The 20355-nt window shown below is 37.3% G+C and overlaps 2 protein-coding genes across 2 annotated transcripts; both read left to right on the top strand.

Moving 5' to 3' along the window:
• Positions 1-1751: 1751 nt before the first annotated feature.
• Positions 1752-5235, top strand: LOC133871012 (protein OVEREXPRESSOR OF CATIONIC PEROXIDASE 3). Its single transcript, XM_062308346.1, has 4 exons — positions 1752-2031; positions 2599-2949; positions 3618-3932; positions 4861-5235. The coding sequence occupies exons 1-4, from the start codon at positions 1822-1824 to the stop codon at positions 4999-5001; spliced, it is 1017 nt and encodes a 338-aa protein (XP_062164330.1). The 5' UTR covers positions 1752-1821; the 3' UTR covers positions 5002-5235.
• Positions 5236-11124: 5889 nt separating this feature from the next.
• On the top strand, positions 11125-13641 carry LOC133871272 (transcription factor HY5). The gene is made up of 4 exons (XM_062308679.1): positions 11125-11362; positions 11730-11910; positions 12016-12172; positions 13310-13641. The coding sequence occupies exons 1-4, from the start codon at positions 11266-11268 to the stop codon at positions 13376-13378; spliced, it is 504 nt and encodes a 167-aa protein (XP_062164663.1). The 5' UTR covers positions 11125-11265; the 3' UTR covers positions 13379-13641.
• The last annotated feature ends 6714 nt before the right edge of the window (positions 13642-20355 follow it).

Genomic DNA, 20355 nt, shown 5'->3' with positions numbered 1-20355 from the left:
TCGTTTGATTAAATGAGACAGATTATAATTGACCTATATAGACTTATACTCATAACTCGATGCAATTCGAACTTGTAACGACCCACCCTCAATGACACAATATTGTTCACTTTTGGCTCCCACAAACCAGACTTCTCAGGAGGTCACTCATCCTAATACTACTCTCGCAGAAGCACACTTAATTGCGAAGTTCTGATAGGTTTATGGCCATCACAACTTTATAACGCGTTATGTCAAGAATGGTGCGAATGTACATATAAGCACATCATCATTCCAAGGCGATGTGGGACGTCACAATCACCCATCTTGGGACCCAGTGTTCCAACTGGCAACTCTCACGGGATTCCCCCATTATTGGTGTCCCAACGATTGCCCGCTGATGACCCTCATGGGCTTGTGCAAGCTCCCCCCATCTCAGGCTGGGCAATGGCTCTAATACCATTTGTAACGACCTACCTTCAATTATGCAATATTGTCTGCTTTTGGCTCCCTCAAACCAGATTTTTCAAGAAGTCACTCATCCTAGTACTACTCTCGCAGAAGCACGCTTAACTGCGAAGTTCTAATAGGTTCATGACCATCACGACTTTATAGCGCTTTGTGTCAAGAAAAGTACGAATATACATATAAATACATCCCCATTCCCAAACAATGTGGGACTTCACAGGACTCGACATGCAGCATTTATGACTGATAAATTTGTGATATGATTTGTAAATCTAATATAATCTTAACATGAAATTAGAAGGTTATAATACTAGTGAGGGTGAAACAAAACTAGGGGTGCAAATCTTGTTGGTTATAACCGGCCGGTAACCGAGAAATCGATTTGGTACCCGATTGGTAATAACCGATAATTGACTACCCCGGAGTTGGTTACTGGTTTTAGCATTTATATATACCCAGTTATAACCGGTAATCGGGTATATATATATATAATAAAATATTAAAAAAATTAAGATATACCCAATTTTAGCCTTAGGGTTTTACTCTGATTCTCATTCTTTTAGACTTTTCCTTTGAACCTTTCCCTTTCCGCCTCACTTCTACACTTCACAGTCTTCACTCGACACTCAAGTCTCAGACTCTCAATCCTTTAATTCCTCGTTCCCTTTGTTCCTAGACCCGCCCGCCAACAATTTCTCAAGCCGAGCGTCTCTACCTCAAGAAACGGCACAATGACGAGTAATCTTCCTCCAGAGTTGACGACACTGGCCACAATGGAAAGTAATCTTCCTTCACTACCGGCACTAGTGATCACTACGGCCGAGACTAATCTTTCTCAAGAGTCGGCACCGGCCACAATGGAGAGTAATCTTGCTTCATAGCCGGCATCGGCGACGGAGACTAATGTTGCTCCAAAGGCGGCACTAATCACAACGGAGAAAAATAAGAACGCGGTTAAGGCTTGCGAATCCGATGAGGAATATTCTCTAACATCTATGTATGTTTGTAGGCGAGGATGGCGGAGGCCGACGTACTAGATTTCCTCGCATTTTTGAGTGCATTTCTTGGGGCCCTGTTCACTGAAACCTCTTAAATAATTGGATATATAAACTCAAATTTTAAAAATTTCAATAGTCAGTCTGGATAACTGGGTACCAACAGGGGTAGCCGGTTAACTGCCAGTTATTACAAATCCAGTTAACCAGCTATCTGATTACCCGAGCCGGTTGGCCAAAACCTGGGTTTTCACCCCAAAACAAAACTATGCGTTTTGCAGCACATTTTAGACATAAACAACTCGTGTCCAAGAGATTATACAAAAATTGTGCGCTTAAACACTCCCTTGGCTTCGCTCTGGACTCAAAAGAAGAGCAAATGGCGTTTGCTTCGTCGATTCACACGTCCATGGCGGTTCAATGCTTATCATCCTCTCTCCGCCATCGCCTCTTCGTGGGCCAACCCGGCCCCACCCGTTTGATTCTGCCACGTCACCCTCCCTTCCGCTCCGTTCTCGCTCTCGCTCGCCGCCGAAACCCCAGCTCTTCAACCACCGGGTCTTCGCCTTCGAAGAAAAAGAGGGAAAAGGTATTAGTTTCAGCTTGTTTGGTTCCCGAGAAAACTTAGCTTTATTTCCATTTATTTTTGCTCGCCTTTAACTTTTTTCTGGTGTCTACTTAATATTGCCTGAAGTTAACAGTTGAAATTAATTCCCTAAATAATCAAATAAGCTCCAGCTGAAATTATCAAATAGCATTTCTATCCCCCTAAGGTCGTGGATTCAACTGGTGCTTACCAATTAAATAAACTGTATGTTGAAATTTATTCACCAACTCATAAAATTCTTGAAAACTTGTCTAAGGTTGCGATAGTTATCATCTAGTTGATTTTCTTATACTCTTTAGCTTTGTTTGGGTTGTTGCTTTCCAAGTCCTTTCATTTTTCATTAACCAATCTGGAATTATGGTTGACACGCAATTACACGCTTACAATTACTCACATTTTTCTTATTCCAAGAACTTCAATTATTTATGCAGTTCAATTCGACAAAAGCTATCATTTTTTTGTCGGAAATTCGTAGTTGTTATGGTGTGTAATGTATTGGTCTAATTGGGTATCTTTCTCTCTCTTTTTTTTTTCTTTTTTTTTTTTCAGAAAAGTTTGCCAAGTAATGATGCTATGGGCGAGGATGATCTAGATGAGGATGCCTTTGAGGCACTCTTTAGTCAACTGGAAGAAGATTTGAAAAATGATGACCCCTCCCTGGATGACGGTGATGAGGAGATAAGTGAAGAAGACCTTGCCAGGCTTGAGCAAGAGTTAGCGGAGGCACTGGGAGATGTTGACATGGGAATGTTGAACTCAGCTGCGGACGATACTGAGAGTGATAATGATGCTGAAGAAGGCGACGATGATGATGAAGAAGAAGAAAGGCCGGTGAAGCTTAGAAATTGGCAACTTCGAAGATTGGCTTCAGCTTTAAGAGCTGGCCGCCGTAAAACTAGTGTAGGTATCTGAATTTGATCTGTGTTATTCACAGAAATATTGATCTGAGTAGGTATCTGAATTTGACCTGTGTGTTATTCTGTCTGGTTTTTGCAAAAACAGACAGAATGATGCTAAACATGTCCAAACAAGCATTTGGGCTACCTATATCTGTACCTAAGTATGCATGATTTTGAATATTTGATCAAAGAGATAAATGGGAATACTTGTTTTGGGAATCATCATATAACATGGGAACTTGTCAAGTGGCTTGTTTGTGACCTTGGGCTTTGCTACGTGTCTCTTGAACTCTTTCTAATATCCATTTAAATGAATTAGTGGGGTGCTTCGAAATAGAAACTTATCTGGCTATGCTCAACCATTTCAGCCAGCTGTCATAATTTTGTGAAGTAAACAAGGTTACAGCATGTCAAATACTTTTCTAGAGACTGCCTTTTCATACCTAAAATTAGAAGGCAAGCAAAATTGCAGGGAAGTGTTTTTTGCTAGGATGGACTCTCTGAACAACCAACTTGGCTGATCTTCTGAGTTTCTTGAAGAGCATTTTTTTTTTTTTTCGCATTAGTTTTGTTTATATTTAATCATCTTGGGGGCTATTAATTGGTTTGACATGTCCCTATAACTAACTACTAAGCATTTCTTGTTTTCCTAATTCCCTCTTGTTGCAGATCAAAACTCTTGCTGCTGAGCTTTGTCTTGATAGGGCCATTGTTCTTGAAATGCTCCGTGACCCACCTCCAAATCTTCTAATGATGAGTGCTGCTTTACCTGATGTACCTGCACCATCAGTATCAGTATCAGTGCCTGAAACAAAAACAGTGGAAAGTGATCATAGCGAGACGAGTGTGGATGCTGCAGAACCTAGGACCAAGGTGCAAGAGCCTGTTCATGTCATGCAACATAGATGGTCTGCTCTAAAGAGACTGAAAAAAGTGCATGTTGAAACCCTTGAAAGAGTTTATAGAAGAACAAAGCGCCCTACTGTAAGTAATCTCTTTCTTTTCCGTTGCATAAATATTGCAAGTTGCATGTTGGGAGAATTTTGTTATTCATAACCAATAGGTAGCAAATATTTATTAGTAACCGAAGAAAAAGGCTGAATGGGCTGATTTTGTTACGATTATGGTGGGCCCAATTTGGGGTATGGGCGCTAGCCTAGTATGAAATAGGTTTAAAATCCTAACTTTTCGCATTTGGTATCGAAGCAGGCGCCATGTCACGAGTTCAATTCAGGGAAGAGGCGACCTATAGATTAGATTAAAATGTTTTAGTATAATGTATGGGTATAGTATTAAATCATTGAATACTAATAGGTGAGTAAAGCTGCCAAAAGAAAAATGACTATCATCGGATTAGTATCGATAGAGTGGGTCGCCGTGGACATCAGAATTAAGAAGTGTAGTGGAATTAGTATCCAATTGTCCTTAAGGTTTTTGGATCAAAATGATTTGACCTGATTTAGTTATACTTAACCGTCAGGATTGCTGCCAAAAGAGATTTAGTTCAAATTGTACTTCCTCTTTCCATAAGAATGAGGTAAAGGCTGAGATCATGGATTCAAAATCCACTGAGTGCGTGTGTAACTTACCAATAGGGGAAAAAATCAATTTCAAGGTTGTTCATTATTTCATCAAAGATGCTGGTAGGCCAGTTTTATTAGAAAGTTAGAAGGCAGTCTAAGTCAAAATATGTTTAGGCGTAATCACTATTATCTATACATATGTATGTTTTGTGGGACATGCCAAAATTCCTAATTTAGAAGTCATTGTGCATTGAATCAGATAATCTCTTTGACTTTTTTCTACAATCGTGCGTCCTTGATACTGATCTCTTCAGAAGAGCATGTTTTGTGGGTATTCTCATTGTTAGAGTTTTAAATTCTTACACTCTGTACATTGAAAAACAATGCAGAACGCTATGATTAGCAGCATTGTGCATGTGACGAACTTGCCCCGCAAAAGAGTTGTAAAATGGTTTGAAGACAAACGCTCTGAAGAGGGAGTTCCTGACCATCGTCTTCCATATCAACGGCCTGTTCCTGAATCTGTATAGTTCCCGTTAAAAGACTCTGTACAAGTATGTAGTAAGATTTTATCCGGAACAACAGATAGGGTACGTATAATGGCACTTTTTCTGCCGGAGACTCCACTGAATAGTTTTCTCTGCACTGAGTAGAAAATGATTTTAACATCATTTCAATCACATGTTGACACGTGTTAAGAATTGTAAAATAGTTTGAAGGCTAGCATTTTTCATATAATAAATATGCAACTCTCAAAGTAATGAGTCTAATGACTAATGAGGTTCTGTCGCTTGAATTTGTATCCGGTGCAATGCATAAATGAACAGTCCAAATCGAAAAAAGGCCACCGAACCACCCAAACAGTCATCTAAGCAGTCACCTTTTTTTTTTTTTTTTTTGTTTAAAGGGATAAATGTATTTTTAGATCTTGTGATTTGAACTTTTGACAAGTAATTTACCGGGTTTTAAAAAGTTATTAATCACTCTATGTGGTAAGTAAAAGATAACAAATTAATCAATACTATTAGAAAATTTGACAGAATTCATTAATGTACTAAATGAGGGTGGTCAGGCCACCGTCTATGAGCAATCTCGAAGTGGCCAAACAACTCACATGACCATTGCGAGTGGTTGGGCTATCCCAAATGACAAAAAATAAAAATAAATTAAGAGGGTTGTCGAACCACTCCCAATGGCCACGGAGATGGTTTGGCCACCCCATTTAACCGACCTAATTTGTGATGATGTGGCACATTAATGGATTCTATCAATTTTTATAATGGTAGTGACTAATTTATTATTTTTTTATTACCCCATAAAGTAATTAATCACTTTTTAAAACTCAAAAAGCTATACATCAAAATTCAAAACCACATGAACTAAAAATATATTTATCCTTTTTTTTTTAGGGTAAATATAAAATAAATCCCTGAGTTTTTGCAAAAATCCTGAAAAACCCTACTTTTTTTTTTCTTTTTTGTTTTCTAACTTTGAATCTTTTAGTTTTTTACGAATTTGAAGCAGATTCCTCCGTGAGTTTTCCGTCCATTTTTCTAAGTTCCGTTAGTGCTATGTCAACATTTTTGCCACCTCATCTTAAAATATTATTTTTTTTATTTTATTTGTTAATTAAAATTATATTTTTATTTAAAAAAAAAATAAGAAAAGAAGAAGGTTTGGGGTGGCTGCGAGCCAGCCACCCCCTAGGGCCGAGGAGGGCTTGGGGGTGGCTTTTGGGCCACCCTATAACCATTTGGGAATGGCCCGAAGGCCACCCTATGGCACCACTAGGGGTGGCTCGAAAGCCACCCCTATACCCATTTGTGGGTGGCCTTCATGGCTTTGGGGGTGGCCGCGCGACTACCCTTAGCCACTAGGGGTGGCATTCGGGCCGCCCCCAGGGATTGGGATGGCTTTCGGGCCACCCCTATACCCATTTGGGAGTAGCCTTTGCGTTGGGGGTGGCCGTGCGGCTACCCCCTTGCCCGGCCACCCCCAAACCCATGCTTTCTTATTTTTTATTTTAAATAAAATAATATAATTAATATTTTAAGATGAGATGGCACTAACAAAGCTTAAAATATATGGACGGAATATTCACAGAATGATCTGTTTTAAATTCACGAAAAACTAAAGGAGTTAATGTTATAAAAAATAAAAAATAAAAATGAGGGATTTTTCAGGATTTTCGCGAAAACCCAGTAATTTATTTTATATTTACCCTTCTTTTTATTATTATTTGCTATCACGATCTAGTAAATGAATGGCTCAAATAAAATGCATTGCAACCTATTTGCACCGGATCAAATCCTTGACATGTGTACCTTTTTCCTTGAATTCAATGATGACTAAGCTTTCAATTTTCAAACTAAAATCGTCGACAACTATTTGTTTGAATTTGAGAAAATTGAGATAAGTTATTGCGAGAGACCACTTATAAGACAAATTTGACTAAATAAAAATAGAGTTGTCCCCGTTACTTATCGAGTCAAGTAGATCCCATAAATAATATTTCACAATTACCTGTTTGAATTATTTCAAATTTTGATAAATAATTATAACCGATTCTGATCTCAACTTTCCATGCAGCAACACCTGACAAATAATTAATTATGGTCATTTTGTTGCCATTTCAATTTCGAAAAAGCAACTTTATGATCATCTACATCTTTTTCCTAGTTTTGGTGCCTGGAAAAAGCAATCAAACTACAATCTTGGAAATATTGCAAGTAATTAAGAGAAGCCTAGGCCAGGGCTTTGTTAACAGCATTTGAGTAAACATTGTAAAAAAAAAAAAATTAAGTTTAATTTATTAAATTGACACATTCAAAATGTATGTTACGGTAAGACTAACTTGTGTCAGTTTAAGACTGAATAAAACGAAATTTATTCAACCCCGTTTAAAAAAAGAAAAACAAAAAATTGTCCAAATATTAATTTAGAAATAATGATTATTGTTTAATCGTTTTAGTTATACTTCACAGTAACACCGACTTGTGTCCCTAAAAGTTAGGTCGATTCTTAATTGTTCAAATATCATATGGGTACACAATTTGGTTGTACACTCTTATCCTACTCCTATCCCACCCTTGTCTACGTGGACCAATAATGTTGTTAAAAAAATAGGGTCCCACTATACTCTCTCTACTATCTCTCACATTATTGGTCCAAGTACACAAGGGTGGGATAGGAATGGGATGAGAGTGTACAACCAAGCATTTCTCCAACTTATAATCATAATTGGTATTTTCGTTCATTTTCTGTCAAAAAAAAATTTAACAATCCACTACGTTAAACCTATCGGCGACAGTCATGGATCACATTAGTATTATTTATTTATTTTTAGCAAAAAAATAGGGGTGGTTCAACCACCCATTATGGCCGACCTGAATGCGGCTAAACCACCCTCAATGACCATGGGGTGGTTCGACTATCTCCATTTGGCTACGGGAATGGCTTGACTACCGCTTAATTTTTTTTTTTTTTTATATATATTTTTTTATTAAATAATACTAATGTAGCATATGGGAAACATGGTAGTCGCAATTAGGTTTGATGTACCGGGTCATTAAGTTTTTTACGGAAGTACCAACTATGTTTATAAGATGCCCATAAGTATCATTTGTGACATTTTTACAAATGAAAGAGTTTAAATCTACAAAATCGTAAATCGTTTTTTAAAAATTAAAAAGATTTTTACAATTAAACTGAAAATAATTTTCGTTGACAATTATTTTTGATTGCACCATTCACCAAAAAAAAAAAATTATTTTACACCCAAACAAACAAAACATAAGTTTAATGAAATAGCTATGTCAAATGTAGTCCGGCATCAAATATAGAACATGTCAAATGTTTGATGACGAAGGTAATGCTGCTAGGCAGGACACGACAATGAGCCTTTGGGCGTCGAGATTGATGCAAGAGTCTAAGGTAGTTATGATCCTTCAATCTCTGTTGGAATCGTTTATATCAGTTTAGACTTAATCTTATATTTTGTTTTAATTGGTGAACGAGCTCTGCACAGTAGAAGGCATTCTGAAAGCTAAAGCGAGTGTTAATATGGCTCATGCTTTACATGGACTTCTGCACGTAGAACAGGCTCCATTGAAGGAGGGTTTGAACTCACGGTATTGTCCACCAAAATAGGCATATTGCGATATCTTGATTAAGAAAAAAAAAAAGAAAAAAAGACTTATGCTTCCGCTCCTAAGTCTCAACCGAAAGGTACGGTCGGGAAGAGGACGAAGAGAACCAAACAGGCAAGCAAGCAAATTGCCCAATGAGTGACCAAGACGGGAAATAAGGCGACAAGGACTAAATCATTAGATCTATGAAATTTAATATGAACCATAAAATATATCATCTCCATTTTACTTGAATTTTTTTAAGGGATATATATATTTACTTTATTAATTATGACTCTAAAAAAAAAAAAAATTACATGCAAATTTTGAGCCCCTAGATCCATATTGCAGCACATGATATTTGTGGGGTTGCTAAGTTGTCAAGCTGACAAGACAAAATGCCTTATTTTTTTTCAGTGGATTTGACTTGGGTGATATAAAAAAAATTACTGGATTTGTGTTGTAGTTTCACTCAATAGTCCAGATTTAATTTTACTTTCTGTCTCATTCTCATAAAAAAAATTGAAATTAAATTTAAGGATAATTATACCATTGGTCCCTGTGGTGGCCTAAATTATAAATCACTCCCTGTGATATCAATATGAATTCAAAAATCTCTGTGGTTGGCTTAATTTATAAATCGATCCCTAAAGTAAAATTCCGTTAAAAATTTTAACAGATTCTGTTAAACGTCACGTAAGCGCCACATCAGCCAATAAGGTGGTGACACGTGTCCATCTTAATAAAAAAAATATAAATATATTTTTTTAAAAAAAACTTATTTTAAAATAATTAATTAATTAATTATTATTTTAAAAAAAAAAAAGGCAAAGGGGTGGCCACACGGCCAACCCCAAGGGGGTCGGGGGGTAGCCATGCGGCCAACCTTAGTGGTCGGGGGTGGCCTGGCCACCCCCCAAAGGCAGCCACCCCTTTGCTTTTTTTTCTTTTTTTTTTAAAAAAATATATATATGTTTTATTTATTTTATTTTTAATTTTTTTTATTAAAATGGACACGTGTCGCCATTTTATTGACGCTTACGTAGCGCTTAACAAAATCTGTCAAAATTTTTAACGGAATTTAATTCCAGGGATCGATTTGTAAATTAAGCCAACCACAGGGATTTCTGAATTCATGTTGATACCACATGGAGTAATTTGTAATTTAGGCCAACTACAGGGACCAATGGTGCAATTATCCCTTAAATTTATACCATTAATAAAATTATAGAACCTAACCAAAGAAAAATGATATTTGTACATCTTTTTTTTTATTTTTTCAAATTAACCATTGGATTTTTTTTTTATTTTTTTATTTTTAAAGATGTACATGTAACATGTTTCTAAGCCAAATAATATAATTTTTTAGCAATCTAATGCTCTGTTTGTTTCGGAGTAAAATGATTTCGGCATTTTTCGGTGTTTGGTGGAGGTGAAAATAATAGTCAACCATAAAATGATTTCTATTTGACCAAAAATGATTAGTAAATTTTGAAAAAAAATAAATTTCCCAGACGGCAAACGCAGTTGACCATTTTTTAAACTACGCAGTTGACCTTCACACTCAGCAGTCGACCACCGCCGAAAACCGGCAACCATTGCCAGATTCTGACAAGCCAGATTTCAGCACTGGTCGAAATCTGGCCATTGCTGAAATCTGAAAATTTCTGTCGGAATCTGGTGACATCTGGCCATCGTCACCGGATTCCGATGATATTGTGCTAAATTCCAAAGTTGAAATCAGGCCAAAACAATCGAGATCCGACCATTTTGGCCGAAATCCCGCACAAATGGCCGGCCACTTTAAAATTATATTTTTTAAAATAATCCCAATTTTTAAAAATATAATTATTATTAGTCAATATGTATATCTTAATTAAACATATTTTTTTAGTTGTTTTTTATATTATTTTACATTAATATTTTTATAAAGGGAGAATAAGTATCTAAAGTATATTATTTTTCATGACCTACCATATGTCATATTCAGATTGTACTAGTCGTGTTACAAAATTTAACTTAAGATTCACCCTACAATAATACAATATCATACCATTATTACCTCAATCTAATTGAGTTAATCACTTTGACACCTAAATTCATTTAAATTGTAAGAGATAAAATGCTCGTAAGAATTATATGTTTTATTAGAAATGCACGTAAAAATTATAATAAATTTAATTTAATAAATTAAGTTGAAATTTAATTGAGACAAAAATTGTCTTTCTTTTTATTATTTTTCCAAGGTTTACGCACGTGCAAAAACCGCAATGAAGGAGATTCGAGTTGATAGCGAAGGCATTCACAAAAATCGAGAAACACCTAAGCACTTTCAGCCAGCCCATACGTGGTCCCAATTCATTGTATCCTGCTTCCAACTTCTGTCCCATCCGTCGGATCCATCCCTAATCTGAAGCTCTGGGAGCTTCCACGACGCTCCTAATATGAACCTTTGATTATTGCCACTCCTCATGGCTTATATCTCTCCACGCTCCCGTTGTCATATCCGTCGGATCGAGACAGATCTAATGGCTACTATCTCTCTGGACACACTCCGTATGATTTACGTGCCGTAACATTAATGTCCCGCTCTTTTGTCTCTCCAAAAGCCTGAGAAAATTCGATCTCTCCCTGTTTATCTCTGTGTTTCTTGAAGTTGTAGACGCAATGCAAGAGCAGGCAACAAGTTCCATTGCGGCGAGTTCTCTGCCGTCAAGCAGTGAAAGATCTTCGAGCTCCGCTCTTCAACTTGAAATCAAAGAAGGTCGAATTTTCTCGCTCATTTCTGTTTTGTTAAACAGGTTATTAATTTGGTGTGCCTGTTTAATTTTATCTTTCTCTCTTTGATTTCAAGAAGATTTCCATTTTCCAATATTGGCTTTTGTGAAATGTTAAAAATTTTATTTTCCCTTCCCATGTATGATTGGCTTTCTTCATGATGTCAAAGAAAATCAAAATTTCCCCATCTGGGTTTTGTACAAATCGAGGTTTTCTCAACTGGGTATCTATCTATTTTCCCGGGAATCACTTTTACCGAGAAAATCCTCGAGTCTAACATTACACCCACCTCTTGGATTTTTTTTAGTAAATTTGATTAGTATACGTTTAATATTTCTTCTCAAACGTTCCAGGCCTTGAGAGTGATGAGGAGATCAGGAGGGTTCCGGAGATAGGTGGTGAATCTGCAGGAACCTCAGCCTCGGGCCGAGACACCGGTTCAGTGGCCGGTCCAGACCGGGTTCAAGCCTCAGGGGAAGGTCAGAAGAAGAGAGGCCGAAGTCCAGCTGACAAGGAAAGCAAGCGGCTGAAGAGGTATTGATTTATTACCGTCCTGCCCTTTTCTGGCTATCCGTTTTCTTTGTGGGGCTAGTGGCATATTGGTGATATTGTGTATTTTGGTGGATTGGGGCAAAAAAGGTTGCTAAGGAATAGAGTGTCAGCACAGCAAGCAAGGGAGAGGAAGAAGGCATACTTGACTGAGTTGGAAACGAGGGTGAAAGAGTTGGAGAAGAAGAACTCTGAGCTTGAAGAGAGGCAGTCTACCTTGCAGAATGAGAATCAGATGCTTAGACATGTATGTACTTAACCACCATATCATACCATAGTAGCACCATTATCATGATATTAACATAATTGTTTCTTTGGAAAGGCATTGTCTATATTTTACATGCCTGGTAATTGAAATCAGTAATGATATTTACTGATATGGCAGTAAAAATTAGTCATTTACCTTCTCTTTTTTTTTTTTTTTTTTTAAAAAGTGTTGATCTAAAGGCTGATTTTCACTATCACATTATCAAGTTGTATGCTAGTCATATAATAAGATTCTACTCCATAGCCTTATTCAATTGGGATCTAGTTTTGGGGGGTGAATTGGGGGAGAGTTGTTTAAATGACGGCTTATCCCACGGGCTTAAGCAGATAGAGAATGGTTGGCATAATCATTTGATTGAAAGTTTTACACTTTTCTCGTGTGGGCTCAAATTCTTCCTTAATATGTGAAGCTTAATGCGTGAAAAATTTAATTAAAATGGGATGTGAACGACGGAAATAAAAATTGAACTCAAACCATTCTTCTGATATCATGGAAAATAGTTCATTTAATTAATATTTTACATAAATTAAAGTTTATGTGTGCATGTATCATTTGGGAATGCGGATTTGTGGGTAATCATAATAAATGATTTGTTAGGGCCATGTTCCGAAAGAAAAAATGATTGGGGAAGGTGATGGTAGTTAGATCTGTAGTTTATCATTTTTCATCAATTATTACAATGCCCTTGATCTTGTTGTCGATAATGAGGTAATTGGGTGGGTAAGGGTCAACATGACCACAGCTCCATGACAGGTCTTTTTAGTTATTCTTTGTCCTTTAGGATTGGAGATATAACGTTTGTGATATTTCATATATGCTCTGGTTGCTGTAACAGATGAACAGTAGGATTTTTTTTTGGTTCCATCCCTGTCCGACCACATGACTTTTTCCAACCATATCCTTTCTTAAGATGAGGTGGTTAATGCTTTTCAAATTGGGATCGGGTAGTTCAGGGGAATGGCCAGGGGTTATCCATGATCTGCAGCTTACTATTGCCAATTTCATTGACAAAAGTTTCTTCTGGTGTTGGTAGATAAAACCTGTGAACTATCTGTATCTCAAGTTGCCCGTTGCATGACATCTAAATATTTGCATTTTTATCAATTTGATTTGCAGATATTGAAGAACACAACAGCAGGCAGGAAAGGAGGAAGTAGTGGTGCTAATGGCCATGATGGGTCTTGATGAGACAGAAAATGAGAGCGGGATTTGTAAGAGAACTATATATTTTATAAATATATTGAGGGGATGAGAGAGTGTACTTATTAACCTTAGGTATATTGTGAGATATCAGGACGAGAAAATATTGACATGCTTCAGCCTAGATTAGTGTTCTCCTAAGGATTTCTTCATTTCTATTATGTATTCTTACCACTTCTTCACTTCAATATGTAACTTCGGGTCTTAAAAAAAAAAAAAAAATACAGGAGATTTTCTGTATTTTTTTTTTTTTTGGACAGTCCAGGTATAATTTTACCCTCTTTCTCATGAAAAATTTATAATTAAGTCTAGACTATAGAAAATACGAGACATCTTCTATAGTTTTTTTGTTTTTTTCTACCGCATTTAAGCCAAATTCACATGATTCAACCCTCTCAAACTTGCACTTTTGCACCAGCAGTGGGAATAGAATCCTCTATTTGAAATGTAGAGGAGCTAGTTAGGCAAACAAGTGTTATAAAAGATGGGACAATTTTGTCCCACTTTTTTGCCTAACGCTCCTCTCCATTTCGAGTGTTTAAGAAAATACCGCTGAGAAGCAAAAGGAACAAAAAAGGAGGAACGCCTTTTGGTCCTACAGGTCTGATACAATAAGCAATTTGTCCAAAAGGTAATGAAAAGCTTTATTGATTTTCCCCACTCAGATTTACACAATACACAAGTACATATGGGTTGTTGTGGAAAGAAAAATCTTTGTCCTGAATGGTGGCTATGATCTTTGTCATGATCTGAGGAGTTGCGATTCTTTTCATTTAAAGAGGAGATCACCATAGGATTTGTCTTAATACCAGGCAAACAATGTTGCTTTCTTCTTCGAACTTAGCTATTGGATTTGGCTTAGGTATGGTAAAAAACACTACAGCGTGTGTGCTGTAATTTTTTCAACAGTTCAGATTTTATATACTCTTTTTTACAGCAGATTCGAATCATGGTGGTGATAATGATGTTGCTAGTAGTTATGGCCTCATCAGTGATGGCTGTTGTAGTAGTGCCAGTGGTGGTAGTTGTGGTGAATGTGGTGGTGATGGCAGTGGTAATAGGGTAAGAAGTATGGCGAGAAGCTGTATAACAAGATCTAAAGATAGATTTAATCCAAAAAAAAAAAAGAAGCTTAGAGCTAAACATTGTCGAATGGGGGTGAGGAAAATCTCTTGAACCTTTGATTGCTTATCTTATAAGGAAGAAAAACCAATGATTATGGAGGAAATGCACGTGAAAGAAGCAATCGTGCTAGTGTACGTAGCAAGACGGCAGTATCATGTGGCAAATTTAATCTGGGACTAGAAGAAATGGGAACTTTTATAATCAGTTGGATAGATTGAGGTCTCCATGAAATTGCAAGCTCTAGGCAGTTCATTCAAAATGAACAATCTAAATTGAGTCATGCCATTAAAATATTAAAAGAACTAATGGATGGTCGAACCACCTTTCAAGGTGGTTGGTAACCCCATTGAAGAGTGGTTGACCACGGTTTTACTGAAAGGGTGTGGTAAGCTACCTTAAGGGAGTAGTTCTGGTGGTCAAATCATACAAATTACTCACATTGGGTGTCTGACTAGCTCTTTGGGGGTGAGAGTGGTCAGGCATCCTCAAACATTCAAGGTGGTCACACTACCCCTGTAGCACTTAGAGGGTGGTTGGCTTATTCCAACAACATCCTTAAGATGGCTGAGAACTCCTTCAAAGGGTTAGAAGGTGGTCAGACACATTTTTTTGGGGGTGGTTGTCCAACTCCAACTATACCCCTTGGGTGGCCGACAACCCTCTTAAGAGTACGATTGACAATTTGTATTGACGCGAATTGACTCAAAAGTCAACCCAATATGAACCAACCCGAACACGACCCATTAAGTTAAACGCATCAAAAATGAAAATAAGAGAAAAAGAAAGTTCTGAAAATCTGTAGAAAATTGTATTAAGGTAATCAACTCTGTTACAAGAAAAATATCTTTATACATGTATGTACTGAGGAGATCAGTAACTGTAAACTAACTCATAATCAGCTGGCTAACTTAACTAGGATTAAAACTAAGTACGCTGATTAAATACATTCAGCTTAAAATAATAGAAAAAACTATACAATAACACGTGTAGCTTAATAAAACGAGCCAAACCCTTCAATTATGAAACGACATATTTAAATAAGCGGGTGACATGATACGACATGACCAGCATAATCTGTTTATTAAATAGGTCGTGTTGGGTTGACCCCACCCAAACCCATTTAATAAACAGGTCATGTTAAGTTGACTCAAGCACGACCCGTTTCGACCTGTATATGAATTTATAACAATTAAAAAATAAATTAAAAATTGTATATGAATTTTTGTTCTAGTGTATATGGATTCGTGTTGGGTTTGCTGATTGTGTTAAAAATTACCAACCCTACTTGAGAGTGACGGGGTGGTTCGACCACCCATTAATTCTTTTGATTATCATTATTTTCATTTTTTTTAAAGGCTTGAGTGGCTCAATCTAGGCCGTTCATTTTGAATGAACGACTTGAATTCTTGGAATTACATAGGATCTCAATTGTTAGGGATAAAATCAACCCTGAGGACACGTGGATCCTGACCTTGAGTCACCTCGGTGTTACATCTCGGACATTCATCGTGACCCTGTACAGAAGGACTGTCTCGGTATGATAACACCTCGGACCTACCGAACTCAGCAACTGTGCGAAACATTCCGAGATCTCCTAATATGATCGGAGCGAACATATCTCGGATATTTATGTCTCGGAGGATTGGTCGAAGCACACTACAACCGTCTCAGAGGTATCTTCTTAAATTTGACTAATAAGTGATTAAATGTTAACAGAACACTGGCATGAGTCCATCCCTGAAGATAGAACGCTGCACAGTAGGACAAAGCCCATATCTTTGAAGCCTAGAGGCTAATCTTTATCCCATAATTAGTGGGATAAGGCCGTAATGGAATAGAACAAGGATTGAAGAAGCAGAGTGCTATCCAATCCGGACTCTACTGTTTATTCAAATCTCCTGAAGATAAGGTCGAGATTCAAGCCCACCGGGACTCAAACTCCTATTCCAATTGGATTTCAAGAGTCCTAGTAGGTCTATAACGTAACCATAAGCCTATAAATAAGACTCTTACACCAGGTATGAAAACACACAGATTCTCTGAACTTTTGAGATTACTGATACTCTCCTGAAAATTGATTTGAACTGACTTAAGCATCCGATTAGGCGTAATCGGCACCCCCGACTAGTTGTTTGTTATTTTGCAGGTTTTGAGGTAGGCCGATTGAGGGAGGCAGCGAATCACCAAGCGACACGTCACCATACCGGAAACTGTACCAACAGTTTGGCGCCGTATGTGGGAACGAAGAATTGTTCTTACGAAAAATAAATCTGTGATGGTGACTACGCGACGTTCTAATCCGGTTCAAGAAGAAATCCAAGAAGAAGCGCGACGCCCTAATCTAGGCCGAGATGATGCCCGCGGAGAAGCAGAGTCTGCCGGTCCAGAGGCCAGAATAACCCAACTGAGCCAACAGTTAGCTCAGGCGCAAAAGAACGTGGAGGACTTGCTGGCTCAGAATGCCTTACTGATAGCTGCTCAGACTCCACAACCATTGAATCACGATGCGGTTGAAGGAACAAATCCTAATGGAAACCCGGAAGGGTCAGGGGAGAGAGGTGAGCCGCGGATCGAGGACCGTGTGGAGCCTATTAACCCGGTTCCACCCCCACCAACGGATGCTGAAAGAAGGCTGCAGCAAATGGTCCTGGACTTGAACGCAAAGTATGATGCACTGTCAAGAAATATGGATCAGAAGCGCAACGGGAAAGAGTCTCTCGTGGATAACCTCTTCCGGCATAAGGAGTCTATATTCACCGAAGAAGTATCCAACTTCGACCTGCCCGGAAGGTTTAAGGTACCCGATATCTCTGTTTTTTCAGGTAATGAAGACCCAGTGGAGCATCTAGATAATTTCCGATCTCACGTGTCCTTACATAAGACACCTAACGCTGTGGCGTGTCGGGCTTTTCCCCTCACCTTGTCCGGAAAGGCCCAAGACTGGCTCAGAAACCTTCCCCCGAGGTCAATTGATAATTTCGATACCCTTGGTAGGAGGTTCTGTTGTGAGTTTTAATGAGTACTCACAAGCGCACGAATCGTTTGCAATATAGTGTGTGCAAGTGCGAGGTCGAATCCACAAGGAAATTGTCAAATATTTGTGTCTTGTTTAATCAACCTCATTTTAACCTAGTTCCAAAGGTTTGAGGATTGATTCAAGAACAAAAGACTAAATAAACGAGATGAAATGAAATATGCAAATTAAAAGGAACTAAGGCTAAGGAATCTACCAAACCAAATCCAACAACTCACACTCTTAGTTCCTACTTGAACACCCAAAGAACATTAAGCTTAGGGTGTCATTCAAGTTTCTCAACCAAAAACCTTAGAACCATTAAATGAATCCAACTCAAAGATAAATCACAAAGTGTACCCATTTGAAATCAAATCATCCATTGTATCCATTCAAAGAGTAAATTACAATGGATATCATCTTTCAAACCGATAAAACAATGTATCCATCGGTTGAAACACATCAAATGTCCTATTTCTACCACCAACCACATTTATTGCAAAAGAATAAGCATTAAATGAATGGAACTTGAATAACATAATGATATAACACTAAGTGTGCAAGTAGTACTACAAGAGTGTGAGTGTCATCAATGGAGAGGTTTCATCATCAACCTTAATTGATGTTATTAACCTTCCATGACTAAGAACACCACAAGAAAATGAAGAACAAACATGGAAATAAAAGAAAAGCTTTACAAAGAGAAAGTGTCTAAGAACAAAAACTACTGAGATAAACTACAAAATGCACGAAATTAAACATATCTATTATTCTCTGAACTCTCTCCACAAGGAGGCATGGCTATGGCTTTTATAGAAGGAAATTAGGGTTAGAAACCCATGTAAAATGACTCCTCTAACCCCCTCTAGGGTTCCTCTCTTGCTAGAGACAACCAAAGTCACGAAACCAGCGTGTTCTGCAGCGAAAATCAGAGGGAGAACTGCTTTTTGTCATGGAGAAGCTCCTGATTGGGTGTTCTGGCGCGCTTCTGCAAAAGTAAGTTCTGGGAAATTTCGATCGATCTACTTTTATCCGATCGATCAACTTCGGGCAAAATTCGATCGATCGAATTTAAGTTCGATCGATTGAGTTCTTCAGAACTTCCGAATTTTCCAAGCAAATTCCACATGAATTTTGTCATTCCTCACTTATTGACCTACAAAACATAAAAACACAAAAACTAACCAAAGCATCAGAAAATAACAAGGCTAAAGGTCTAACTAAAGTAAATCAAGAGGTCCAAATACACAATATTTGGCACTCATCAAATACCCCCAAACTTACATTTTGCTAGTCCCTTAGCAAAACAAAATGAAAAACTAAATCAAAGCATGAAACATAAATCCTCTTTCGTGGGAGAAACGATTGCATTTAGCATATGCAACAAGCCTTTTAAACCCCCAGGACTCCCTAGTGGACGAGTGAAGTCTCATGAGAGTTTGCCAGAAATGATACCCACAAACATTGAAGTACTGAATTATCAATTGAGCAAAAATCATCATTCAAACACATGGTTCACACATCATGAGTATATTTAACAAAATAAATATCATATTATCATGTTATCAAAAATCGATCAACTCATAGATGGAAAATTGAGACAACACATGTTCAAAAGTGTAAGGTGTGAATAACATAAAGTCATGGGATTTCGATTTTCCTTAAAGCACATATATCCAAAAATTCGCAGGACTTCCATAAAAATAACCAAGGCTTAACTTACATTTATTATTTTTGTGTCGGCTGTGCAATGCTTGACTCCATTAAACTTTCTAATTGACCCATGTAACGAGTGTTGGGCCAGTGACTTCCAAACCAGATGGTTTTAGGGCACTAGATGTAAAAACATCCCTAAGGGCTTAATTACTCAAGTCAAAAAGGCTACGAAGTCAAACTAGCTAAACAAACATCTAAGCTGAAATTCTCATCTTTTTACGCGAACACCCAATGCTTAATGAGGCAAGGGGCCCAGTTACTTTATGAGAAGTCAAATTGGTGATATTATTTTAAGCAGATTTTTTATTTATTTATTTATATATATATAACAATAAGCCAATGTTTCATCAACAAGTCATCCTACAAATCTTAAGACACATAATTTTTATTTCAAATCTCATATCCCACAGAAACAATGCTAATGTGCTTGTGATAAACAATTTAAACATGTCAAGTTTCTTTAATCTAAAGATGAGTCAAAAGATCTCAGATTTTAATGATATGCAAAATTCAACATGTTAAACAAATCAATGAGATGCAAACCATAGTAAGATGTAACCGTGCTCAACTAACAATAAGGTATATATATATATCACCCAAACATGAATTTTGAATTCTATACACTTTATTTTGCACTCCCAAACATATCTTTCAAATATAATTTAAAAAGATCTAAATCATCCAAACATCTTTTCAAACTACTTTTTCTTCTGTATTCACACTTTTGAATATAGTAGAATATAATACAAGAAAAATGGAACACCCAAACGTGCCATTAAATATGATTAAAAATAAAAACAGATAGGTATCTTTTTGAGTTATAAACACGTCATAAATTGGTGTAAGACAATCCTTATCCTGACTTGAACAAAATAGTACGTGTAGCTAAGCGGACATGAAAGAGAAGTGTGTGACTTGTGATTTTATGTTCAATCATTTGAATTAGCATCATTACACAAATCAAGTATGTATAAATCGAGTCCACCGACACCCAACACGAGCGGCAAACAGGAGCTACCGACAATTACTGGTAGCCCATGGGACAGGCTGTTAGTTGCAACAAAAATATTAGAAATAATTAGAAAAATATATATACGACGGTTGTCCC

Source organism: Alnus glutinosa, chromosome 6 (assembly GCF_958979055.1).
Source record: "Alnus glutinosa chromosome 6, dhAlnGlut1.1, whole genome shotgun sequence".
Classification (NCBI taxonomy): domain Eukaryota; kingdom Viridiplantae; phylum Streptophyta; class Magnoliopsida; order Fagales; family Betulaceae; genus Alnus; species Alnus glutinosa.
Note: the sequence above shows the minus strand (reverse complement) of the source record. Positions and strands in the feature narration are given on the sequence as shown.